At 34.5% G+C, this 27,516-nt stretch overlaps 2 protein-coding genes across 10 annotated transcripts in view; one reads left to right on the forward strand and one right to left on the reverse strand.

The window, feature by feature from the left end:
- Window positions 1-594: 594 nt before the first annotated feature.
- LOC127878086 (thyrotroph embryonic factor-like) lies at window positions 595-27,403 on the forward strand. 2 transcript variants are annotated; one of them, XM_052424514.1, is made up of 2 exons: window positions 595-776; window positions 24,899-27,403. In XM_052424514.1, exon 2 carries the CDS (start codon window positions 24,965-24,967, stop codon window positions 25,865-25,867), a length of 903 nt encoding a protein of 300 aa, XP_052280474.1. In that variant the 5' UTR covers window positions 595-776; window positions 24,899-24,964; the 3' UTR covers window positions 25,868-27,403. The 2 variants fall into 2 exon arrangements, with proteins under 2 accessions (XP_052280474.1, XP_052280466.1); XM_052424506.1 differs by lacking the exon at window positions 595-776 and adding an exon at window positions 18,322-18,651.
- LOC127878034 (protein MON2 homolog) overlaps window positions 691-27,516 on the reverse strand; it is a 450,013-nt gene continuing 423,187 nt past the window's right edge. For all 8 annotated transcript variants that reach the window (XM_052424435.1, XM_052424430.1, XM_052424454.1 and 5 more), the window contains 7 exons: window positions 8,839-8,956; window positions 7,592-7,658; window positions 7,122-7,182; window positions 6,533-6,659; window positions 4,959-5,166; window positions 4,199-4,281; window positions 691-3,243 (listed from right to left, as the gene is read on the reverse strand). In XM_052424435.1, the coding sequence (XP_052280395.1) occupies window positions 3,080-3,243; window positions 4,199-4,281; window positions 4,959-5,166; window positions 6,533-6,659; window positions 7,122-7,182; window positions 7,592-7,658; window positions 8,839-8,956 (828 nt within the window). In that variant the 3' untranslated portion in view covers window positions 691-3,079. The remainder of the gene's footprint in view (window positions 3,244-4,198; window positions 4,282-4,958; window positions 5,167-6,532; window positions 6,660-7,121; window positions 7,183-7,591; window positions 7,659-8,838; window positions 8,957-27,516) is intronic.

Below are 27,516 nucleotides of genomic sequence, written 5' to 3' on the forward strand. Positions count from 1 at the left end.
TCACTGTTTCCAAGTAATATGAATATTCATCCTGCAAGGACAAGAACACCAGTATTCTGCCACATACGTGCCCTCCAATAGGCTGAATTTCAATGGGAACTTATAAAATGCTAAAGACAATGATCTGTCAAAACATTTTGGCTATGCTTTTTTTATTCTGGATTCGACCAAGGTTTCATGTGTGACATTTAATAATATTTAAAATTCCTAAGAATCTGTATGTTTTAAAAACAAGTTAATGTAGACATAAAGCTACTTATTGACGGGCATAATGTTTTTGTACAACGGGCATACTATTTGTGTTCAACAACAAACACATACGCACACAATTTTATCTTAGATATAATCACGTAAGATCATTATATTAAAGAATTCGAACAGAAATCTAAATTAGACATGATACAAGATAAAAGCGTACTTTCTATAACAGTTAATGATAAGATCATATAGGTCACTTAAAAGGTGAAATCCATTGTTTTATCAGTTTGCCCTTACTGACCAGAAACAATTGGTTTGTGTCAGTCTGTTTACTGGTCTTGTTATCAATACAATAGTTATGAACATTGCGTATCAAGTACTATTAAGATTGATGAATTAAGTCATGATAGCCTGGATAAGGACTCGCCTTGTCTAAAGAACAGTCTTCTTCAGTGGTGGAAAGGATTTGACTGATATACAAGACAGGACACCTGTAGATTTATATTTAATATATTAATAATGTACCGCGATGTCCCTGGAGACATAAAACAAAGAACACATACATCATAGAACACCAGGTGAGTCGCTTTCTTGACATCACAAATGTAAATGAGCTGCACTCTGTGAAAAAGGGGTTAAATGCATGTGAGTAGTGTTGTCCCAGATTAGCCTGTGCAGTCTGCTCAGGCTAATCAGGGATGACACTTTCCACCTAAACTAGATTTTTGCTAAGAAGAGACTTTTGAAACGAAAAATATCATTAAAGCGGAAAGTGTAGTCCCTGATTAGCCAGTGTGGACTTCACAGGCTAATCTGGGATGACACTTAACGCACAAGAATTAGGCCCCTTTTTAACAGTTTCACTCAAATCTTGAAATGTAACACATTCTATTGAACTCACAAGGTTTAACATGATCAATTATATCAGATACCTGATAAATAATTGTTCTAGTACACTAAGCAATATTGACAATGAAAATTGCATTTCCGAAGGGTCCATGATCACATTCAAGAATTTATAACAAGTCTTCATTTATTTATCATTGTAAAAACAGCTTTAAGATAAATTAAAAACAGCTCAAATAAAGATAAATTACAATAAGATCAATTTTTAACTAAAATATCAACTACAAGTCAATATTGCTGAATTTCATTAATGATCAGCAGCAGACTTAATTGCAAACCAAATCCCTCATATAAAAACATCATTTATAAAAAAAACACTATACATCACACTTTTTGCTATAGAACTCTGTCCCTTGTAGCGCCACTACACATTAGTTTTACCAGTCAAAGTCTCCATAATATGGTCACCACCTGGCATTTGCCAATGATTGAACCCTATAAATGTGAAAGTACACTGTTGATCTGCCAATTTGGGGTAAATATATTTATCATTTAAGTTTTAGTTGAACTTGCAGCTCATAGTGAGTGAAGAAACTGTTAGCACAGCCTTGTAAAGTGAGCCAAACTGTTGTTGTGTGACAGATTGGGTTAGTCCATTGCCATTTTGAACTGATTGGGTAAGTCCATTGCCATTTTGAACTGGGTGGGGTGGGTGGAGAAAGTCTATCTGCCGTTGTGTAGTGAGTAGGGTGAATCTCTCTGCCATTCTGAAGTTGAGTGGGGGCTGAAGAAACTCTAACATTCTGTAGTGGGTGGTGGTTGGAGAAAGTCTATCTGCCCTTGTGTAGTGGGCTGGTGCTGGGTGGAGAACGTCTATCTGCCGTTGTGTAGTAAGTAGGGTGAATCTCTCTGCCTTCTGAAGTTTAGTGGGGGCTGAAGAAACTCTATCTTACATTCTGTAGTGGGTGGTGGTTGGACTTAAGTCTATCTGCCATTGTGTAGTGGGCTGGAGATGGTTGGAGAAAGTCTATCTGCCCTTGTGTAGTGGGCTGGAGGTGGTTGGAGAAAGTCTATCTGCCATTGTGTAGTGGGCTGGAGGTAGTTGGAGAAAGTCTATCTGCCATTGTGTAGTGGGCTGGTGGTGGGTGGAGAAAGACTATTTGCTGTTGTGTAATGGGCTGGTGGTGGGTGGAGAAAGTCTATCTGCCATTGTGTAGTGGGTTGGAGAAAGTCTATCTGCCATTGTGTAGTGGGCTGGTGGTGGGTGGAGAAAGTCTATCTGCCGTTGTGTAGTGGGCTGGTGGTGGGTGGAGAAAGTCTATCTGCCGTTGTGTAGTTGGCTGGAGGTGGTTGGAGAAAGTCTATCTGCCACTGTGTAGTGGGCTGGTTGTGGTTGAAGAAAGTCTATCTGCTGTTGTGTAGTGGGCTGGTGGTGGGTGGAGAAAGTCTATCTGCCATTGTGTAGTGGGCTGGTAGTGGTTGGAGAAAGTCTATATGCCATTGTGTAGTAGGCTGGTGGTGGGTGGAGAAAGTCTATCTGCCATTGTGTAGTGGGCTGGTGGTGGTTAGAGAAAGTCTATCTGCCAGTGTGTAGTGGGCTGGTGGTGGTTAGAGAAAGTCTATCTGCTATTGTGTAGTGGGCTGGTTGTGATCTGCTGTTGTGTAGTGGGCTGGTGGTGGTTGGAGAAAGTCTATCTGCCGTTGTGTAGTGAGCTGGTGGTGGTTAGAGAAAGTCTATATGCCATTGTGTAGTGGGCTGGCGGTGGGTGGAGAAAGTCTATCTGCCATTGTGTAGTGGGCTGGTGGTGGTTGGAGAAAGTCTATCTGCCGTTGTGTAGTGGGCTGGTGGTGGTTGGAGAAAGTCTATCTGCCATTGTGTAGTGGGCTGGTGGTGGTTGGAGAAAGTCTATCTGCCTTTGTGTAGTGGGCTGGTGGTGGTTGGAGAAAGTCTATCTGCCGTTGTGTAGTGGGCTGGTGGTGGTTGGAGAAAGTCAATCTGCTGTTGTGTAGTGGGCTGGTGGTGGTTGGAGAAAGTCTATCTGCCGTTGTGTAGTGGGCTGGTGGTGGGTGGGGTAAGCAGGTCCTTGTACTCCCACAGAGCGTCCCGTAGTGCCTTACATACACTGGGTGAGTGAGATGTGGTGCAGTCTACCAGGTTAGGGTACAACTGGATCACATGCTGCCATACCAGCGGCTCCACTGGAATTAGTTAAAAAACAACAACTTTAGCTCATTTGCATCAAAAGCCTAAGTCTTATTGAAACACTCGAGTCCAATGCCTGGATCAAACCAGTACTTGCTGTCTTTTAGGAAAAGCTATCACAGAAGGGATTGAAACCATGACCTGCCAGTCGCTTGATGGACACCATATTTACTACACCATGATGGCAAAATTTGTATGGTGAATTGTCTTGTTAATAGACAAATAATTGTCAATGCCAATAAATAACACATTTGCAATAAATGTTTCCTCTGTCATTTACAATAAGACAATGGCTATAAATTAACATATTTAGCTTAAGAAAGATCTAAATGAATAAAAAAAAAATCATAAAACCCAAAAGAGGCCAAAATGATAATAATCTTAATGTGAAAGACAAATTTGGCTACAGACAATTTTGAGCCAAATGAGCCCAGCAACATTGTGGAGACATATTTGCTTTTGCTTTTGAATACGGTTCTTTGCTCTACTTCAAGTTCTAATAATTGCATCTGTAGATTAACACAACAAAACATAAAGGGTACCATAATGTAGCATCAAGGGTTACTCCATCACAATCTCGGAAATGTGCAATCAGGTTGGCATGAAATAATGTTTTCATTTTTTTAAACTTATAAAAGAATGGGTTCATTGTATTTTTTCAGGTTGGCATGAATCAAAGTTTTATTTTTTTTAACTAACTAAATAATATGGGGGTCTCCAAAAACTTAAAGTAATTACAATAGTTGTTTATGATAAACCGTCCAACAATTTTACATTGAAACAAATAAGCGTACACTTTTTATTTTCATTTAGATCTAGTGCTGACGATGAAATAAAATATACACAAAACCAACCATACTTTTAAACTTGAAAACAATACATTTGAAACTTGTAACGTTTCTGGAGCAATTACAGAAGTTAAACATCAAGCTCTCCACTTTGCATCCTTACCATTGGCTTGAGGTGCTTTCTTTAGCGAGGCAATGAGGGTTGTTACAGCCTTTAGAACTGATGCCATTTCTGCTAATCTGGGTCTGAAATACACACACAAATATAATCATCATCATGCAATAATTCAATACCCATCTTGATTTTGCATCAATTCCTGCATTTCTGTCAACTTCAATGAAATGTGACCTCAAAATGAAGAAAATTATAACTACATGTAAATATGGAAAGGGAATCAATTTAATATCTCATCAATTATTCATGAATACACAATGTATGTCATTTTGCTAAACTTATTTCCGAAAGTCAAGGAGCATGTGGTGTAACGGATATGGTGTTTGCCTAGCGACCGGGAGGTCACGGGTTCGATCCCCACTGTGGGAGCCTTCTGTAGATCTCCCCCAAAGACACCAAGTACTTGTTCTAGGTCCAGAAAATGGATTCGAGAGCGTCTATATCAGCCCTAGGCTTTCGATGCAATCAAGCTAAAATAAATAGGTTTAAACTAAGAAGCATAGCATATTTGAGCAGACGAAGGTTCCGACCCTGTTCTGGACATATATTTCAGATTAAATGTCTTTTCCTAAGAAAACATGGTTAGAATCACCATCCCCATGACAACATAGGTACCATGACAACAAAGGCATACATGAATACCATGACAACAGAGGCATACCGGTACATGGATACCATGACAACAGAGGCATACATGGATACCATGACAACAGAGGCATTCATGCATACCATGACAACAAAGGTATACCTAGGAAGTGGACATTTCCCACTGAGTTTCTCATCCTCTGAGTACTTCTTCACCACCTCCTGACATCTCTGCAGCAGCGCTATCACTGCCAGTCGGGTGAGAGAACTGTCGCTGCCGGTCTTAGATCGATTGATGTACGAGAACTGCAGCAGCGTCTCAAAACAGGTCTTGGCAAACTCTTCTCTGAGCTTTCGACTAGAATCTGTATCTGTAAACATTAATCTTTAATAACAAACCAATACAAGTCATTCAGACAATGACGGTCCAAATATTTAATCAAGATATATATAAGGCCTAAATATAAAGTTCAATTGCACTCTTTCAAATATTTTAGGTATATATGCTTTTTATGAAAAAAAATCCCAAATTAAAATTTAAATTACCATAAGACCTTATTATTTTATCTAGACACTGCAGCTCCCTTCATGTGAGGAATATTGTTCCAAAAGTTATGAAAAACTGCACCTAAATTAAAGGGGCCTTTTCACAGATTTTGACATTTTTTAACTTATTCATTAAATGCTTTATATTGATAAATGTAAACATTGGATCGTAAAAGCTCCAGTAAAAAATCAAGAATAAAATTTTAAAAAGGAAAAGAACATTGCCGGGAGCAGGTTTCGAACCAGTGACCCCTGGAGTACTGCCAGAGTCCTGAAGTAAAAACGCTTTAGCCTACTGAGCTATTCCGCCGACTACACATACTTGATGTATTTTATACCTTATATAAGCAATCTTCGTAGTTTCACAAAATTTAACGACAAAAACAGAACTCTCCAAATTATTCAATCGTTTCGCGTTGCAACGCTTTATAATTTTTAGGTTTTAAAATCGTCAAAAGATGCATATAATGGCTATATTAGACCATGGTAAATGTTCAGTATTACTGTTTCCTCGCAAATATCATAACTAAAACGAAAATTTGCGAATCTGAAACAACTTTTTTCAATTTTGTCAATTTACCAAAGCGTGAAAAGATCCCTTTAATATAGAAGTTGCTAAGGTATAAAAGTATGTTTGCAAACAACAATATCAGGAATGAAATCAACAATAATTGCACATCAATGTTAATAACACAGACACATCAACACAGTTTTCCTCTTTTTTAATGAGCAAAAAGCTTGTTACCAGCTTTTATCTTTAACATGATTGATTAAGTGAAATTCATTATTGCGGTTATTGTGGTATAAAATGATGTTTGCAGATAAAATCGTAATAAGGAAGGATATCAACAATAACTGTGCACATCAGCTTTATCTACATTGACACATTCCCAAAACATTGGCATGCTCATCAGTTTAATGATCGGACAAATGATTTGAACTGAATAAAGTGCATGGCTGAAGAATTTGGAATTGGGTGCTACATTTTTCTCAAAGTGTCAGTGAAAAAATTGAAGTACTAACATACACACATTTCACAAAAATAACAAACAAGGCAGCAAATGTCTGGGTTATGTTATTAATTATGGGGTTAATAGCGTGGTGGGGTGTAAAAAAAGACTTTTCTCCATGAAAGCTTCTGCCTTCATTTCTGGTTCAAGATATATGTGAGATTCTGTAGACCAAGCTCACCAATGAAGGAGTCAGATGATGTGGCGTGTATGGAGCCCCTGTTGAGGATGGCCATGACCTTCTCTGTGAACTCCAGGGGTATCGTGGAGGAGTAGGGCAGGATGTCATCTCGCATCAGGCACACCACCTGACAATATAAGGGCACCTCTTAGTTACAGAGGGATCAGTGTTGTTCTTGGGGCGGGAAAGTCAGTTTTTAAAGTCATGTGATTGGCTCGAATAGCTTTCCATAAACCAGATTATGCACACAGATCATGGTTTGTCTATGTTACACAGCAATCGGTTATCTGCTTAAAAAAAGCTGTCATCATTTGGGGTACATAAAATATTTAAGATTTTTTAAGTTAACTACATGTATAATACTTTTTATGAACTTATGCACATTTTCTTTGGTTCAAATTTTCTAAACAATATATCTTACCAATCACCTGCTGAGGTTCAGTGATGGTGAACATTGGTCCAATTTTGTAAGAAATTTCTGTCAAACAATGGAGTCCTCAATGTTTTTAAAGTACCAAACGGTCGGTTATTTATACCGTACATCTACCACATTCAGTATTAATAATACATCATTACAACAACTGCCTACCTTACAATCCAGACTCTCGTCTCTCTGGAATTCCTCTATAGACATGGTTGGTGGTGAAGGGCTGAAGTAACAGAGATCAAAATATGCTACTTAATGTTGCCCACAAGATGCACCATATGATTTGGTTATGAATTATATACATGTGTACATATGCCTGAGTAACATGTTACGTGTTTTGTTTTACAAACTAGTATTAAGGCAAGAAAATCATATATATGGCAATGGAATATTCAAGTGTAAACAAACTTTGAAATTGATTAATTGGTACATTTTTTTTTATTATATAAAGAATTTGAAACACTAAGTTGGTCCAATATATAATTACAGCTTAATATTCACAATTACATCCAGCCTATCAGGAATCGTTCATGAGCACATCTTGATAAGTTCTTGGAACGCTTTTGAAAAAGAAAAAAAATTGTTTCAATACAAGTAAAAAGCTGATGTTACGGTTAAAAAATATTACACACTTTTTGGAGAACAGAAACTCGTCCAGTGTCAAAGCCAGCTCAGACCACATGCTGGAAAACTCTGACTCTGAAACATGGAAGTGCAAGTTATGGTATACTCGTTAAAATGCTTCTTGCTGGTTAGAACAGATTCCAAACTTTAGTTTGTAGCACTCTTTACACTAACAGAGATTTTTTTAACTTAATTAGTTTAAATTAAAAAGAAATGTATATTTTAGTGCAAACTTGAATTTCATATCTAAAACATGTTTTCAAGAAACATTTTACATATTTGAAATATTTAGAGCATTCAACATTTGGCCACAGACTGATACTAAGGGGACTAACCAGACCAATTCATTTCAAGCAGTCATGCAGTTAACTCCCTTACAAGAAATATTGTCATATCACTGACATATTCGGGGTCCAACTTTCAAAAGCGAAATATTTGCGCAGTCGTAAATTAACGCATATAGATCTACTTACTCATGTAAGGCAAACACATAAGAAACAATATGACAGCTTGTTTATCACAATAACCACATATCCCTGTGGGTATTGGACAAAGCTCTACATGGTCCAATTACTGGTTGTTGACACAGAAATTTTGTATCACATCCTGTTAAACTGACATATATTAGACACATATTAGTTTATTAAATACCTATCTTTGTAACGGTTTACATCCAGGGCGTTACTCAATTAGTAAACTTGTGAAAACAAACTGCAAAACTTCTGTTTACATATTTTGATAAAGAATCAATCACTGCCATGCTGTCCATGAGACAAACATGATGTTATATGCATGGTTTATCCGTTTTTTTTTTCATGCTTTCTAGCAGAAGAAAGATTTCCCAAACAAACATGAGCAAAATCTTAATTTGAACTTAACCACAATATAATGTTATGATTTGTGTTTAAAAAATAAACAGAATAATTAAAATATGATTATTTATCACACTTTTAAGGTAAACAATTCCACTGTCTTTTAACTTTTTAATCTTTTAATTGCAAAATACTATTAAAAGAACACTTAAAATTGTAATAACTACTTTAAGACAGTCACTTCAATCACTGCTAAAAATAAGTAACTCAAACCACTAAAATATAACCAAACCAAAAAGGTCCCTTCCAACAACATGAGATCATTCTCATTACCAGAGCCAGGTCCTGTAGTTTTGACAAGTGACCAACTGATAAAAAAAAATGCAGCACATCACAGACATACAGAACAAACATGAAGCAGATAAATTATCACTCAGGTGTACCGTGTTTCCTAGCAACTGGCAGCCCTTTATTGAGGATGGAGAGGAGGGAGTTGATCACCAACATCCAGGTGCTCTGGGAGGGGCAGCCATACTTGAGCCCCAGGGGCTGACGGAATGTCTGAAACACACACAGCATCGGGTTGCTATAGCGATGTATATAGATATCTATATATATAGCGCAATGATTGTCCTTTAGAAGCCCATGATTATATTTGAAAGGCTCCAGTTTTGTCAAAGACATGACTTATGATCCAGCACCGCTTCGTTAGCTTTGATCAAACTGTTTAAGGCAAAAAAATAAGGAATGTGTCAATATTAACACATCAGAAGTTTTAGATGAATCGCTTGTGGGAAAAAAACCTCCACAAACTTCTAAAATTCATGTAGACTGAGTGACAAATTGACCGATAGAATTCAAGAAGCCAATATAAGCTCTCTTTAATTTGTTTAAATTGGCCAATCTTAAAATGAGTCCTTTAGACTCCTTAAGACATGAATATCTCTGCTTAATGATGAATGGAAACACATGCATGGAATCACAGCAATTGAAATATTAAATGACAACTTTGGCATTATAATGGTCTATGTACTACTTTAGAGCAAGTTGGTCACAATTAAATCCAATCTTTGTGTTATTCAACTTAAGAAAACAACAATGTCATTTTGAAAGTAGAAATCGGCCCAAACATTTTCTTTAAAAAACATTTTTAGCTAAAATTATTTAAGAAATAAACAAGAGATGTGTTTGTCAGAAACACAATGCCCCCTACTGCGCCGCTTTGATTTATAAAAAAAATTTATGATCTGGCAGGTACAGATAATTATCTCCCTTTGAAGCTTATTACTTCCCTTGGATTTGTTGGGTTTCTTTACCTTTGACCTTGAAGGATGACCTTGACATTTCACCCCCCACAAAATGTGCAGCTCCATGAGATACACATGAATGCCAAAATATCAAGATGCTATCTGAAGTGACATAGAAGTTATGAGCATTTTTCAAAACCTAAACGCTAAGTGTGATGGAAAGACAGACGGATGGATGGTCCGATCACTATATGCCCTCCTTCGGGGGCATAAAAAGATAAGTCATGTGATTTGTAAGAAAGACCTGGACACATGAGAGTTCACTATTTTTTTCAATGTTTTTTGCTATTTTTAAGCTGATTGTAACCCTAATGTGAACAATTTTTGAGTTGTAGTCTCTAATCTTAAAACATAACAGGGATTTCCCTGCACACAGGTCAAGAAAAGAAGAACATAACGAGTACACTCAAGGCACTCATTAAAAATGATTTAAAATCAGATCCTCAAATTTTAGGACAAGTTATGTGGCTTTTAAAAAAATGGGCTAAAGGGTGTGGGTCAGTCACAAATAACTCAAAATAAAGATAAATTCAATTAAACCAATATGCAAATTCACATAAAGCAATATACACTTTTTGGCCCCATCAATGCCTTATGATAATTCCTATGAAAATTGTATCATATTTATACTTAATCTTAATTAAATCTTAATTAAATTTTCACTATTATTACTAGTCGCCTAATTCATTCTCAGTCAATACATTTAGTTTTGATATAATTCTCAGTTTTTTCTATTTTTAGAATCTAATCAATGACTAATAACTACAAGTGGTAGGTCAACATACCCAGAGGAATGCCAGAGTTGACCACAACATTCCCACAGTTCTAATCTGTTTGTCAAATATTGACAGAAGCCTTCATTCATAAAAACTTCATACTACTACTATAACGAGGTTAATACGCTGCACAAAAAAAGCTTATACTATTAACTATGGACATGTTGGTTTCATATACGTGAATAAACATCAATTCATGTCAGCAACATTATTATGTATTAAAACAATATATGATGAAGATGTTCATAAATATAATGAATTAATTCTTGCTTTTACTACCGTTTTGCCAGTATTTAAAGTGATACTAAGATAATCAAAATATTGGCATTATTAGTATTGACCATAAGTCAAATCACGGACTCTAGATGAGACGGATATGAAACGGGGGACCGTTTCAATAAACATCGTAGTACACATTTACGATACAATAACTTAGTCACGCGACCGGTAGCTAAGAATCAATTAGTGTACATCGAAGCGCCGAGGTTATACATTTTGATGAACCCACTAACGTTTTTTTTAAATTATATTTTAATTTCTGGGCTGATTTTGACAAACTATATATCATTAGAAAGCCTATGTTACGTAGATTTCAGATATATAAATATATATCATGTTTTTCTACTGATTTTGGCAGCACAGTGAGTTATAACTTAAACTTGTGCAAATATCACACTATTTTAGAATCTAGATTTACAGTTGACATGTCCTTACTTTATACCGATTTGTAGCGTCTATATTTGGAGTTCAGTTTTTAAAATTACATCTTGCTTAGAAGAATAGAATTATGTGTACGATAGAAAAAATATGATTTTAAAAATGAAAGTAAGTAAGAGGGTACATCAAAATGTATAACCTTGGCGCTTCGATGTACGCTAATCAATAGCTACCAGTCACGTGACTAAGTTAACACACGTTTTAATGCGCGGGGGTAAAACATAAAATGTTTATTTTTTTTGTTTAACACGCTATAAATCCATTAATAACAACAGAAATATACTAAAAGTTATATTTTTGAAAGAGGAATTAATAAGCAACAAGATAACGTATAAACCAATAAAATCGGATTATTAGTTTTTGCATAAAATTGAATTTTCTACAGTAAGGGTCAAACATTCGATTCAAATCCTGTCAATATATGCTGTGTGGTCAAATAAATAGTTTGTAGGCAAACATCCAAAACATGGAATAATTAACCCTTTCAGTGCGGGAACCGAATTGTGAAGGCCTTTGCAAACAGTTTGGATCCAGATGAGACGCCACAGAAAAAATGAAGAAAATGCTGTTTTTAGAAATTGAGCAGACAACATTTTAGCAGACGACAAATTTCCCAGCATGCAAAGGGTTAATGATTCTGAGCAAGAATGTGCAAACAGTAACAGAAATACTAGACTCAAGGCGAAACAGAAAATTAACACTTTATTATTTGAATTAAGATCAAAACCTAATACTTGGAATAATGTGTTGTTTTTTTTTCAAAAATTGTTTAAATGCAGTTCTCCCTGTTCTACTTATCAGTTCTGTATTATAAATTATCAGTAAAATAGATACCTGCATATACATGTATGTTTAAATTATATCTATGGATTTCACCGCAAAAATTGCTTGCTTTGATTTTTTTAATTTAACACATTTTAAATACAGTTAAAATGATATAAAACAAACTCAACTTCAAGGAAGACTTCATTGAAAGTCGCTTATTATACTAATAATATTACCACAAAATAACAACAATACATTAAGAAGATGAAGTTTAAAAAATTTAGTGAGGAAAAGTGCCAAATAATGTCCATTTTAAGTTTGATGTTTTGTTCGGAATTAACTTGATACCGTGTTTTCAATACACTTCTGGGAAAAGTTCATGGAAGTATTGTTGACTTCAAGCAGGAGGTTTTTATTATAAATCATTTATTAAATTAACAATATTAGCTACAACAAGAGATGTGTTTGTCAGAAACACAATGCCCCCTATTGCGCCGCTTTGAAGCCATATATTTGACCTTTTACCTTGGAGGATGACCTTGACCTTTCACCACTCAAAATGTGCAGCTCCATGTGATACACATGCATGCCAAATATCAAGAAGCTTTTCAATATTTCAAAAGTTATGGCCAATGTAAAAATGTTTTCGGATGGATGCACAGACTGACGGACTGACGGACAGTTCAACTGCTATATGCCACCCTGTCGGGGGCATCATTAAAAGCAAAATTTTGTTGTTTGATAATAGTTTCAGCAGAAATACTTGTATTCGCTCATTACTTTTTAGCCCACACAAGATATTCTACAGCCCATTTTACTTCAAACAAATAACTAAAAATAACACAATATTTACACCATACTGTCAAACTGATCATGTTTTTAATGCATACTTAGCAGCTTAATGGTATTTATTAAGTGTCAACAATACACAATACATATTGGTATAATTGTTGCAATAAATAATTGGTATGCATAAATTCTTTATAAGCAGGTAAATACAAAAGACTTGCCAAGCTAAAACTAGTAATTATTATTATATTTCTACAACAAGTTTTGGTTACCAATATCAGGGTAAACAACGATATCAGGGAAGCATTTCATCCTTAATTCTAAAACATTGATTAAAGTTTTTTTCTTTACATTAAACAAGAAAACTAAATACCGCATGTATTTATGAAATAAAAAGTTGAAAAAAGGCATTTCTATATTAGAAAGCTTTAATTTATAGTACTTTTTTATTATTTTTATGTTTCTTATGTTACCGGTACTTGTAATTTCATAACAAGTATACACATTTTCATACAGTTAATACTTTGATAAAATTATGGCCCTTGTCATGCTATTTCACTTGTCGCCAATTGTATATTTTATGTAGAGCCTTCTTGTTTGTATAAAACAAAGGATAAATGAAGAAAATATTCTTCACTAAGTCTTACATTAACACATGTGACTATGAACAACACATGCACATGCTCATGTTATTATGATGCAAATATACTTTACGAGAATATTTTTTCAATAACAAGATTTTTTTTCATTAATTTGAATACCGTAATTACTCTATGTTTTCGGACACTTAAAAATAATTATAATTTTTTTCGTGTCCGAAAACTTAGATAAAAAAAATATTCACAAAACACAGGTGTCAGACAACTTAGATTCGAAAATTGAAGTGTCCAAAAATAGCGTCAATTGATTCAACGAATACCGGTAATAGCACGCGCTTGTAAAATACCATGCCGTATTGTATAAATTAGTTATATATGTCTGCAATGCATTTTAAATAATTTTAAATGCTCAATTTATTTGACAGAAAGCAACTACAAGGTTGTACATTGGCCAACGAGTCCAAAGATGAGCAAGTGATGTTCCGATAATCCCTAGTATGAACCTGTAATTAACGCGATAAAAAAGCAATATATGAATTCTTTGTTTGTTCATTTCCGATAGTTGTTGTCTAACACCTTCCATCACACTTTGAAGCGTTTAGTATTTGTCACAGTTATTTTACTGAGAAGGTGTAGTACCATTGCGGTTGATAATTGAACTGTTAATTGGCACTACCCCTGATAATTGTCACAGCGCTTATGCTATCGGGCGAAACAATTGTTTAATACCGGTTTACAAGGTAATTTACACAATAACGCAAATGTAATGGTCCGTTGCCCTCAGGCATGCACCTGCCATGTTTTATGATGTTAATCTGGTTGTAAAACCCCATGATCGAAGTGTCATTAGATATCGAAAACAGGACCGACATTTGGTAAAATAGCGCTGGTAAATATACTGTCCGAAAACTTATAGACATTAATTATGGTCGGAAACTCGTGTGTCCGAAATTTAAGAGTCACGAAATTTAATTACTTTTGCTAAAAAAAGGGGTGTCCGAAAACTTAGAGTTTCCGAAAACATAGAGTAATTACGGTAGTATACCTTGAAAACAAGACAATGATATCATTTTACACTTGCTTGTAAGGATATTCCATTATTGCTCCAAATGGCTTATTTACTAAAAAGACATACTGATATAGCATTGACTCTGAAATGCTGCGCAATGGAATGTTCTGCATTTAAATTAGGTGTCCACATATCAAATTATTGCAGAGCAAATAATATTGGTAAATAACCTCTGTGAATATTTAAATCAAATTTGAGAAGTGAATTTTCTTGGTATACAACGGTTTTATAGGGAACAACACTAATACCAGGATAAAAAATATGCGTAATGAACACAGTGTTTTAAGCACAACACCGATACCAACACGTTTACTTGTATATGTTGTATGAACATGACTGAACAAAGATAAGTGGCTATTTCCAAATTGTGAGCATCCTTTATTCAATACTATATAAAATACATTGACATTCAAGCAGTTTTTCACTTGATACCTGTTGAAGAGAAAATTGATTGTTTTCTATTCTGCTCAGTAAACATATTTTTTAACAAATGCCAAAATTTCGATGTATTCATTCGCGCCTATCCGCTGAAAATTATGTAAACATTTCATTGGACAATAACAAAGGTAAAAGCCTGGGTTAGACAGCTGTGTAAAAAAAAACAAAAAAAAACTTAAGACAACAAAACATTTTTCAAGAAATTATGCATAAGACAAAAAAAATAAAACATTTTTCAAGAAATTATGCTAACATTACCAAAACTATCCCATTGTTAATTTTTAGCATATGGCAATGTGAACAATATTCTGCTGATTAGGTATTTAGCAGAGGCATGTTGCATGTGAAGACAAGGTGGGGAGAAGATGGTATATCAAGACCTTTATATGTGATGACCTGCAATGGACATCACAAGTGTTATCTACAGTTGCAACATATGGTGGTCAAGTATAGGCACAACATTCTGACCATTTTGAACATTTATCTGCCAGATAAACATGTAGAACAGTTTGTCCGTCCAGTGGGCCAAATTCATGTTAACTATGTTTACACATTATCAAAAGTATAATGTTCAGTTGAAATTATGAATTTTGAAATAAGATTTCCACAATATAGGGTTAAAAAAACTTGGCACCACAACAAAGAATACTAGTATTTATGAATTGACGATGTAATTCAAGATAAATAATTTATCTTGAAGCTGTCATATTACCAACAAAAGTGTATTCTGATGATCTCATATTATCTAAATAAGTGTATCTTGATGATCTCATATTATCTAAATAAGTGTATCCTGATGATGTCATATTATCTAAATAAGTGTATCCTGATGATGTCATATTATCTAAATTAGTGTATCCTGATGATGTCATATTATCGAAATAAGGGTACCCATATGATGTCATATTATCTAAATAAGTGTACCCTTATTATGTCATATTATCTAAATAAGTGTATCCTTATGATGTCATATAATCTAAATAAGTGTTTTCTAAAGATGTCATACCATCTAAATAAGTGTATCATGATGATGTCATATTATCTACATTAGTGCACCGTTATGATGTCATATTATCTAAATAAGTGTATCCTTATGATGTCACATTATCTACATAAGTGTATCCTTATGATGTCATGTTATCTAAATAAGTGTATCCTGATTATGTCATATTATCTAAAGTAGTGTGCCCTCATTTTGTCATATTATCTATATTAGTGTACCCTTATGATGTCATATTAACTAAAGCAGTGTACCCTTATGATGTTGTTACATTATCAAATTAAGTGTATCCTTATGATGTCATATTTTCTAAATCAGTGTACCCTTTTGATGCTATATTATCTAAATAAGTGTATCCCTATGATGTCATATTATCAAAATCAGTGTACCCTTATTATGTCATATTATCTAAATAAGTGAATCCTCATGATGTCATATTATCTAAATAAGTGAATCCTGATGATGTCAATTATTATCTAAATCAGTGTACCCTTATGATGTCATATGACCTTATAAGGATATTTTCTAAATAAGTGTACCCTTATGACGTCATTTTATCTAAATTAGTGTATCCTGATGATGTCATATTATCTTAAGTAGTGTATCCTGATGATTTCATGTTATCTGGTGTAGTTTATCCTGACATGTCATGTAATTATGTGCCAGATGAAACTAGACTCAGAAAGGAGGGGCACATTGGGGAGTATTTATGGGATGAAAGTTGGGCTAATGAATAACTTTGATATATGATATAATGCTGGTATGGAGCATGATTATAACTGGAGCCCCAATTGAATGTAACAATTTGGTAAAAGGGGGTGTTTGCCTTTATCTGAGAAAATCATTTGCATTGACCATGTGCAACCAAGCAATGCTGAAGTTTAAAACCTTAGTCACTGCATTATCTAATGGGTCAAATGGTTTAAGAGAATATTTCTTTGGAGTATTTAACTTATATTATAAAATCTACTAAATGGCAACTTATCGTCTTTCCTGTGTTGGCCCATCTAAAGGGTCTCACATGTGATATCTGTACAAAAGGAATATATTTACTCCCCATCTGTTTTCCTCTTTTTTGCATGTATAACACACACATTCTAAAATGCAAAAGATATATGGCCATATTCGTATTTGACTTAACAAGAAGCGCAACTGTTGTTTATGTATGAATCACATTCTCTCTTTCTAGCAGGTGGCAGTCAACCTTTTCTTTTTTCTTAAATACATCAAAATGATAACTTCTGACTCCAAAATTACCGCCTCCCTTTTTTAAATCAATTAACCTTGCAATTCAACAATCGGGTGCTGTTTCCTCATTGAAATTAATGTTACAATTTGGAGTGTTCAACATGACATTAATTTCATTCATGGCCACCCTGAGGCTAATCTGTTCTTCCCTCTGCAGACAACAGGAAGTGAGGTTTTAAAATGCATGCTGGGAGTGAAAGATAACAGTCAATCAAAATTCATTTATTTCCTCATAAAACAGTCACTCATTTTGATTAAAGTGTGGAGAACAAGAAACTTTTTCGATTTTAATAAAGTATTACAACAATGCCTTTTACTACTATTATAAAAACAAGTGGTGGTAGTGGTAGATTTATGAACAAATAATATTACAAACAAATACAATTTTGCTTCATTTTTTATACTTGATTACCCATCCCCATGTTTGTGTTCTGTAATTATCGCCAATTAAAAGTAATTGATTCCCAAAGTCATGTTAGGACAACACCTTGGCATGTAGGGATTGGATAATCTTGTGTATTGTTAGACAATAAACCATTTACCAATATCCATTAATGTTGTTTACACCAATCCACTTGGGTATTGAATGCCTATCACCATGACAATAGCCAGACTGACAACATATCAAATTAATCACAATATTTAACAGACACATAACATTTATTGAAGTTTTTACAATATTATTTTCATCGATTGTTTTTAATTAATACCTGTTATTAAAATATGAATATTAACATGATAAATAAAAATATTAAATGTCATGAATATTCAGGGTAAACTAAAAATGTCATAGGTTTATTTTTGTATTACTGACATGAATTTAATATGACTTTTTTCAAAATTGATTGCAATTTAAATACCACAAAAACATGTTAAGAATTTTAGAAAATACGAATACACAAATATCCAAATATTCCTTTATATAAATATTTATAATTGTTTCAAGGTATTACATTGGATGATGTTAAGGTTAAATAAATATCACTGAAATATTTAGAGGTAGTCAATTACATCAAAAAGGCCAAATTAAATATGCAAAGTCAAGTCTTCTACTCTAGTAACCTATGAAAGTATGTGTACCTCACATAAATGTAATCTACAACTTTAAAACTTCTTTTCAAGCATAGAGTGCATTCTCCCATACAACTTTATCTCTTGTAATCTTAATGCCCAGGGCTATTTACTATTGGTCAGCAGATAGCCTGTACATAGCTTAGCTCTTTATTGATTATGTAACATTACACAGTATTGGATAACCTGAGGTCACATGACCCTGTACAGGTAATTGCATGCAAGGTCATGGGTCAGAATAATAGAAGGCTATTGGATAAATGAGCTTGTGTAAGATTGACAGGTCAGTCAGTAACCAGTTGCCTTTCTTATGTGTAAATATCCATAGGCTATAACTGACCATAACATTGTTGAGATAAAAGTTTTTAATTGCTTCACTGTGCAATCTTATGCAGTATTGAGAGTGTTAAGTGAAAATATTAGCCAGATTCAGCAACCAAGGACCTATGGGATAATAACTGTACCACAATACAAATGGTAATGTATGTTTGTTGTCTCATGCTTGGCCTCTTGATATTTTAAATGACTTTTGATTGCTCATGTAAACAAGCATGCAGATAGCTATATCTGTTTGGAAATTAATGGTAGGACTATTTTAATTGAAGGCTTTAGTCCGACCTGACTTTTATAATAACATAATTAAGCTGTTCCATGGCTTCATGATTATTGGAACAATATCTAGCCTCATAACATTTTAATACTAATAAAATGTAATATTGGATTTTTTGTGTTAATTTAAAGAATAACATGTTCCAATAATTTTTCTAATTACAGAACAAAATTGATAACAACGATAAAAAACATAATAATGTTAAATCATATAAAATGTTGTTGTTGTTTTTTCGGATTAAATATTGCTCAAAACAGTTTTAACTTCTAACAGCAAAATGGTTTAAATGTAAATTTGTGGCCAATTTAGAGCATTTGTTAAAATTTAATTTGTACCGGGTATAAACAGTGTGCTATTATAAAAGAACTTTCCATAGACAAACCCAGGTAGTTTAAAAGGTTTGTTTCCAATAGTCTAATTCCATCATTGAAAAAGTTGGAATGTTTAAAAAATATCGACTAAAGACTTTCATTGGATATAAAAGATGTTAAACAATATTTCAACTTTTTAATTGCCACTGACTGGGTCGCACATTGGTATTGATACCATGCATTTAGAAGCTCAAATTGGGCCCTATGATGATAGCACATTGGATTTACATATAAAGGTCATATCGCTCCACTGCTGTAAAAAGGCGGAAACAAATATTCTCTGCATGTGCAAATACTTAAATATAGGCTCTTTTTAAGCACATGTACACTTTTGCAGTGTTCTGTCGTTAAAGTGGGGACAAAAAGGAAAACAATGGGGACAGAGAAATATATTTGTAGCAGAATTTAATTTTCAGAAACAATTATATTTTACTTGCACTCTTAAATTTGCTTGTTTTCCTCTTACAGCAAGTCCACAGGACGTAACATTCTAATTCAACCATGAATATTTTAAAAACTTTTTAATACTGTCAAACAATAGTCAACATATTTACAAAACTTTCAACAGATTTATGGTCATTGAACTCAGCATTGCGTGTCAAAGTACTTGTTCGATAATTAGAATTACCATTAATAAAGGCGTCTTGTTTGTGCTTTATGCACAAAGTGTATGTCATTTTGTTGTTGTCAAACAGTGACCAAGACAATTTTCGAAGCCAATTTGCTTGGAACGTATGTTTAGGGCCAGGGGAAGACTTTTTGTCATTGCTAAACAATGTTATGACTTGGGAAGACTCTGTTGGGGTGTTGTTATTATTATCGTCATATTTTCTAATTTTACTTGCCGGAGGACAAAAACTAAAATGGATTTTGTTTTCTTCTGCCGGTCACTCTCCGCCATTTTGATTGGTTGTTATAATCTCAACTTACCAATGCAATAAAGCGTTAATAAAGTAAATTTACCATTGGCTGCAAAATGACGTCACGTCCAATGAAATAATTCGTTTTGATTACACACTCGCTCGATTACTTTACCGACTTACCAATTGAATTGATTAGTTTTTATTACTGATTCCTGTGCGCTCGCGGACCCATATACGGCAAATGGTTGGGGACAAAAAAAAATTGCGCCAATGACGCAAGGGCGCAGCCACAGCAGAACACTGCTTTTGTGACCCCCTGGGCTTGGTCAAATTTAACCCCAGGGGCACAATTTGAGCAAACTTTGTAGAGGACTACTATATCTCACTACATGTACATACAAGGTCCTAGAGTTAAGGACAAGATTATTTTTAAAGTTTTAACAAAATAAGCAATATATAAGCATATATAATGTTAAATTTTGTGACCCGCTGGTCAGGGTCAAATTTGACCCAAAGGGCATAATTTAAACAAACTTGGTTTTCACAAAATAGGCTCCATATTAGTGTATATTCAGTTTTGTGACCCCCGGGCAGGGTCAAATTTTAACCCAAGGGGCATAATTTGAACAAACTTGGTAGAGAACTAATACTATTAGATGTCACTACACACCAAATTTCGTAGCCCTATGCCTTATGGTTAAGGACAATATGATTTTTAAAGTTTTCACAAAATAGACACTAATCCCACTATATAAGCATATAATCGATTTTGTGGCCCCCAGGGCAGGGTCAAATTTGACTCCTGGGGCATAATTTGAACAAACTAGGTGGAGGACTATACAATGTCACTACATACCAAATTGTGTTGCCCTAGGCTAAATGGTTATGGACAAGATTTTTTTTACAAAATAGGCATTATATAAGCATATGTTCAATTTTTTGACCCCCGGGGCAGGTTTAAATTTGACCCCAGGGATAAAATTTGAACAAATTTGGTAGTCTAGAGGAAGATGTCACTACATACCAAATTTGAAAGCCCTAGGCCGCATGGTTATGGACAGAAGATTTATGAAGTTTTCACAAAATAGGCCTTACATAAGCATATGTTCAATTTTGTATCCCCCGAGGCAGGGTCAAATTTGACCCCAGGGGCATAATTTGAACAAACTTGGTAGAGAACTATAAGATTTCACTACAAACAAAATTTGGTAGCCCTAGTCCCAATGTTTATGGACAAAATGATTTTTAAAGTTTTCAAAAAATAAGACCTTTATAAGCATATATTCAATTTTGTGACCCCCGGGGCAGTTTCAAATTTGACCCCAGGGACATAATTTGAACAAACTAAGAAGAGAACTATTACATGTCACTACATACCAAATTCGGTAGCCCTATGCCATACAGTTATGGACAGAATGATTGTTAAAGTTTTCACAAAATAGGCCTTATATAAGCATATGTTCAATTTTGTGACCCCCAGGGCAGGTTTAAATTTGACCCCAGGGATAAAATTTGAACAAAGTTTGACCCTGCCCCTAGGGGCATAATTTGAAAAAACTTGGTAGAGGACTATAAGATGTCACTGCATACCAAATTTGGTAGCCCTAGGCCCAATGGTTATGGACACGGAGTTTTGTAAAGTTTTCACAAAATAGACCCTATATAAGCATATGATCAATTTTGTGACCCCCGGGGCAGGGTCAAATTTGACCCCAGTGGCATAATTTGAAGAAATTTGGTAGAGGACTATTAGATGTCTCTACATACCAAATTTATTAGCCCTAGGCCCAATGGTTATGGACGAGATGATTTTTAAAGTTTTAACAAAATAGGCCTTATATAAGCATATGTTCAATTTTGTGACCCCGGGACAGGGTCAAATTTGACGCCAGGGTCATAATTTGAAGAAATTTGATAGAGGACTATTAGATGTCTCTACATACCAAATTTATTAGCCCTAGGCCCAATGGTTATGGACAAGATGATTTTTAAAGTTTTCACAAAATAGGCCATATATAAGCATATGTTCAATTTTGTGATCCCCGGGGCAGGGTCAAATTTGACCCCAGTGGCATAATTTGAAGAAATTTGGTACAGGACTATTAGATGTCTCTACATACAAAATTTGATAGCCCTAGGCCCAATGGTTATGGACGAAATGATTTTTAAAGTTTTCACAAAGTAGGCCTTATATAAGCATATGTTCAATTTTGTGACCCCCGGGGCAGGGTCAAGTTTGACGCCAGGGGCATAATAAAAGAAATTTGGTAGAGGACTATTATATGTCTCTACAATAAGTTACCAAAAAAAGTAAAATGTGAAGAAAAAGGAGTCCCATAATATATAATGGTAATTTGTGTTTTGGGTTACATTTGATTGTGTGGATACACCATTTTTTTTTGTAATGCTAATAAACACATAGTGTATCTAGTATGTAATGGGGTCTGAGAAATTGCTTTACCAATCAGTGATGTTTATATTGTCAAATTTTGGGTTGACATTCGCAATCACAAAAAGTTATATTTTTCCCCAAACTCCCAATTGGTTTAACAATTTTTTTTGCAACATATGGCTTATGTTATTTGACAAGTTGAAGTTATTAATTGATTTCAAACACTTTCCAAGTTTAAGGGTCTGGTCCCATTCCAAAATGGCAATCGTTTGGTTACTTTTGTACTTTTTCGAGGCACATAATCTTAATATTTATTGTAATGCTACTTTAATTATGATAGACATAATTTAAAAAATAAAAAAAATGACTCCACTTATCAATTGTAATGATCTCGTATAAAGTGCCCATTTGTTCTTGTCCGCGCATAAACAATTTCATAATAATAAATCATAATAAGAGCCTAGCAGTTCTCCAATATCTGGTCAGAAACATGGTCCCCTGGAGTGCACCCCTATTGCAAAGAAAACAGTTTGATAATTTGATGGTATTTAGAGATTAGTGCCAATGGAATGTTGTGATAAAGAAGATTATATTGCCATGACAATGACTGCTGTCAAATGTGAGAAACGACCCCTTTTAAGGGCTTTCAGTGTATGTGTGACACCCTGTTGCCAAGAAAACAGAAAATAACTTGTGTACATAAGCTGGATTGACACTTTTATGGTTGAATGTCTATAATATTAAATGCACACCAGAACTGTTGTTGTCAATTTAAGATGTAAATTAAAATAAAGATTATAAATTTAGCATGTTAGCTATGAAATAATGAAATCCAACATAAAATATTTATTTTTATTTATTTATTTTAAATAAAACAAAAACATAATAATCAATAATTTAATAATTAAAAGAGAACATAAATAGTATGAGGTGACACTTTTATCACAAACTAAAGGCTTAGAGACATAATGGTGAATAAAGGAACACTCAAAAGTAGTTATTTTAACATACTGAATATGATACAAGACTGAACACTGAAAAGGAGCAATGCTTGAATGTACCTGGTAAGGTCAGACAATTACAAAAATCTCATGTTTTACAGAGCGACCTTGTGACCTCCCCCATCATATGATGTTAAATTACCTAAACTAGTGTATTGCAATTATGTCATGTTACATGCACCTGGAACTATACCAGTGTGATGATGTCATATTACCAAGAATAGTGTATTCCAATGATGTCTGATGATGTCATGTTACATGAACCTGGACCAGGGTATGGTGATGATGTCGGATTGCAAAATGTTACCTGTATTGACCTACTGGGCACAATTGTTATTTGACATTCTTGTCTCCTCACTGTTTAAACAATCAGGTTAATAATTTGAATGAAACTAAATATTAACTGTTCATTAAATATATCAGATAAGTACCTTTTTTAGTAATTAATGTAAGAAATTAAGAACTAAGCCAGACTGAAGATTGGGAGAGGCATGTATGGGGTCAGGGTGAACACTTACTGGGCATGTATGGGGTCAGGGTGAACACTTACTGGGCATGTATGGGGTCAGGATGAACCCTTACTGGGCATGTATGGGGTCAGGGTGAACACTTACTGGGCATGTATGGGGTCAGGGTGAACACTTACTTGGCATGTATGTGGTCAGGGTGAACACTTACAGATTGGGAGAGGCATGTATGGGGTCAGGGTGAACACTAACTGGGCATGTATGGGGTCAGGGTGAACACTTACTGGAAAAATCGCCATATGGAAAAAGATAAACAATGCTGTTTTAACTTATATTCAAGTATCCATTTAGCATACATTGCATCAGGTATGTTCCTAAATAAAATGAATTTTATCCTGACCTCAAGTTAAACTTCTTACTATTCCATAAATGGTAAAATTAAAACACCAATAGCCAATAAAAACACATAGGATGTGTCTGTATCTAGGAAACCATTGACAAATAAAAGAGGACTACAAAAGTGTATGATATACTTTAAAAGGTTGGGGCAAAAACATAAAAGTGGGAATACATATTTTAAAGGAGTTAGGTGTAAAAATGAAAGGAACCTCCTATCATTCTGATTTAGCTGAATCCCTACTAAAAATATGCCAGCTTTGTTTTTGAGAACACACAATTCAATGATATATTTAGGCTGCAAGTTTGCTTGCAGACAGGAAACACCTGGAATAATCCATATTGCTATAACTGCATCAAAGACACCCTAAATTAATTAGCACGCCATTTACACATACCAGATAACAACATGTTTTCAATGAAGACAATTGCCCAAAATAAAATAAAACCACACCAGTTCTTATCATTAATATGTACATAAAGAAAAACATGAATTGTTGATTTTTTAAAAGTTTTTTGACATAGTTTTTTGAAAGTTATTGTTATATTGAAGCCCAGAAGCAGCTCAAAGAGTTATCTTAATGATAATACATTATTAACAAGCTCATATTCATTCATTTTCAGACTGCTGGGACAATTATGGTGCAGCATTGATTCCCATAACCTGTCACCATAGAAACCTGTCACCCAATGAACAGTAACCAAAGTTCAGAGAACATGCAAGATCCTTACTCTGCCATGATGAGCACTCATGCGCATCCCAGCGACCCCTACAAGTCCAGCGACCCCTACAAGTCCAGCGACCCTTACAAGTCCAGCGATCCTTACAAGCCATACCCCGTCAGCTTAGAAAGGTCACATTCGAATGGTTCCCATGGTTCCCAAGGTCAAGGGAACGTCTCAAATCAGTCGTTCTATCACGGCATGCAGCAGTACGCATCGTTCTCAAACACTGGTGACCTCTACAATGCCATGACTTTGCCATCCACTATGGGACAGGACTATGCGCCCCTTCCCGCCCACATGGGCTCGCAGTCCCACATGAACCTGAACCCAAGCATGATGTCCCGACTGACTCAGTCTCACAGCCAGTCTCACGCACCGTCACACACAATCTCATCTCCAACAGATTCCTCGCCATCAAACCAGGGTGACATGAACTTATCTAACTTATCATCCCCTGGACCATCCACGAGTCGCCTTAGCATGTCACCAGAAAACCATTCAGAAGGTCAAGGGTCAGGTCACAGCCACCAAAGCCATATGTCCAGCAATCTTTCGCCAAGTGAACGCGTAAAACACGAATCCAGTGACAATGGTTCTGTTAAGTCTAGCAATGGAGAGGAAAGTGGTGTTCCCCCTAAAAAGCGTGCCCTTTCATTACCAGATGAAAACCGTGATGACAATTATTGGGAAAAGCGTAAGAAGAACAATGAGTCTGCAAAAAGATCTCGTGAAGCGCGTAGAATGAAAGAGGAGCAGATAGCTCTTAGGGTTGTGTACTTGGAACAGGAAAACCTGCAGTTAAGAACTGAAGTCTCTCTATTGAAAAGTGAGATTGAAAAGCTCAGGTGTATGCTTTATAATTCCTGACAATGTCGGATATATCCGGAATTTCAAATCCACGAGGCATTATGTACAAATGTACGTGTAATATAATATGTGGAATTAAATATATTTAAATGCAATATAAAATGAAATCTAGGCTGTGCACCAAAGATGTGATGCAAAAACTTTGAATGTTTGTGTGTGATTTTTAACATAAATATGTATATAGTGAGAATTCTTAAGACTGTACATTTTTAAAGTTGTAATTTGAAATGGCAATTAATTGTCGGTCACTCACGGTTATGCAACTCAGGGAAATAGCAAGTCAGTCTCAGGTGTTGTTGTTGTTACTTTGTGAATAAGTCATGATATATAAAACCCCGGTGATTTTAAATTTTGTTTTGCAATAGACTATAGTTTGTTTGTCCTGTTCTGCCATTTTGTTTTTCTGTGACATTCAGTATTAACATCATTGATATATCCATTTGATATTATTGTATATTGGAAAGATTGAAGTACACAAAACAGTGCATTTCTTCAGTAGAACACAGCTCAGAAAATAAAATGAATTTATTCATTAACCCTTTGCATGCTAGGAAATTGTCGTCTGCTAAAATGTCGTCTGCTGAATTTCTAAAATTAGCATTTTCTTCGATTTTTTTTCCAAAGAATTATATCAGAATAGCAAACAGTTTGGATCCAGATGAGACGCATGTTCTGTGGTGTCTCATCTAGATCCAAACTGTTTGCAGAGGCCTTCAAAATTCAGTTCCCGCACTGAAAGAGTTAAATGTTTACTTAATATTCATCATTTACCTAATAATTTCAACTCTCAATTAATGTAGCAAATTACAAACAATATCATTAGAATATTCATGCTGCATTTTTCAGTCATCTTTTATAGTCATGATTAAATTATGCGTACAATTATGCAAATTCCAATTAAAATTACTGAATACTCAAAGCACTCAGGGTATATTAAGATATACATATTTTATAGATGTTTTGTATTGTTCATTTCATTGTTATTAAAAATTGTTATACAATTATATGTCATATGTCATCTATATGTCACTGTGACCATAGAATTCACACAAGTCGGTAATTATGGGTACTTGTACATTTGTGTATTTAAATGCATTTCCAGTAATTTTGGAATTATAGAATCAGAAAATTATAACTGTTGTTGTTGAGTTATTTGTACTTTTAAATAAAAATTGTTGGATACCAATTTCTCAAATTTCAAAAGAATGACAAGCTTCAGGCATAATAAAGTTGTTTGTTTCCTTTGGCCCATCATTATTGTTTTTGCTAAATTCGATCATAATCGCTTCATTATTTAAAAAACAAAAAACAAAAACATGTTGAATATGGATTGGAAAATAATAAATAATGTCATTGAATTTCTTCATTTAAGTGGGAAATAACTATAGTATTGTAAAAAAGTTAAAAATCTTTTTCTATAAACCCGTTTTCCAGATGGAGAGATAACAAACAATTATTTTTGCCAAGGGCTATTCTTTAAATCTTACTGATTAATAAACTTCCTGACTTCTGATTTATGAAGTTTGGCTCATAGTCCTTGTATTTTCATTTTGGAAAGTATTGTGCAGCACACGTTCTGAACATTTCAAAATTATTACTATATATGACTTCAAGTTTTAATACAAGTTTATTTTTATTTAGTGTTACAA

Source organism: Dreissena polymorpha, chromosome 1 (genome assembly GCF_020536995.1).
Source record: "Dreissena polymorpha isolate Duluth1 chromosome 1, UMN_Dpol_1.0, whole genome shotgun sequence".
NCBI lineage: Eukaryota > Metazoa > Mollusca > Bivalvia > Myida > Dreissenidae > Dreissena > Dreissena polymorpha.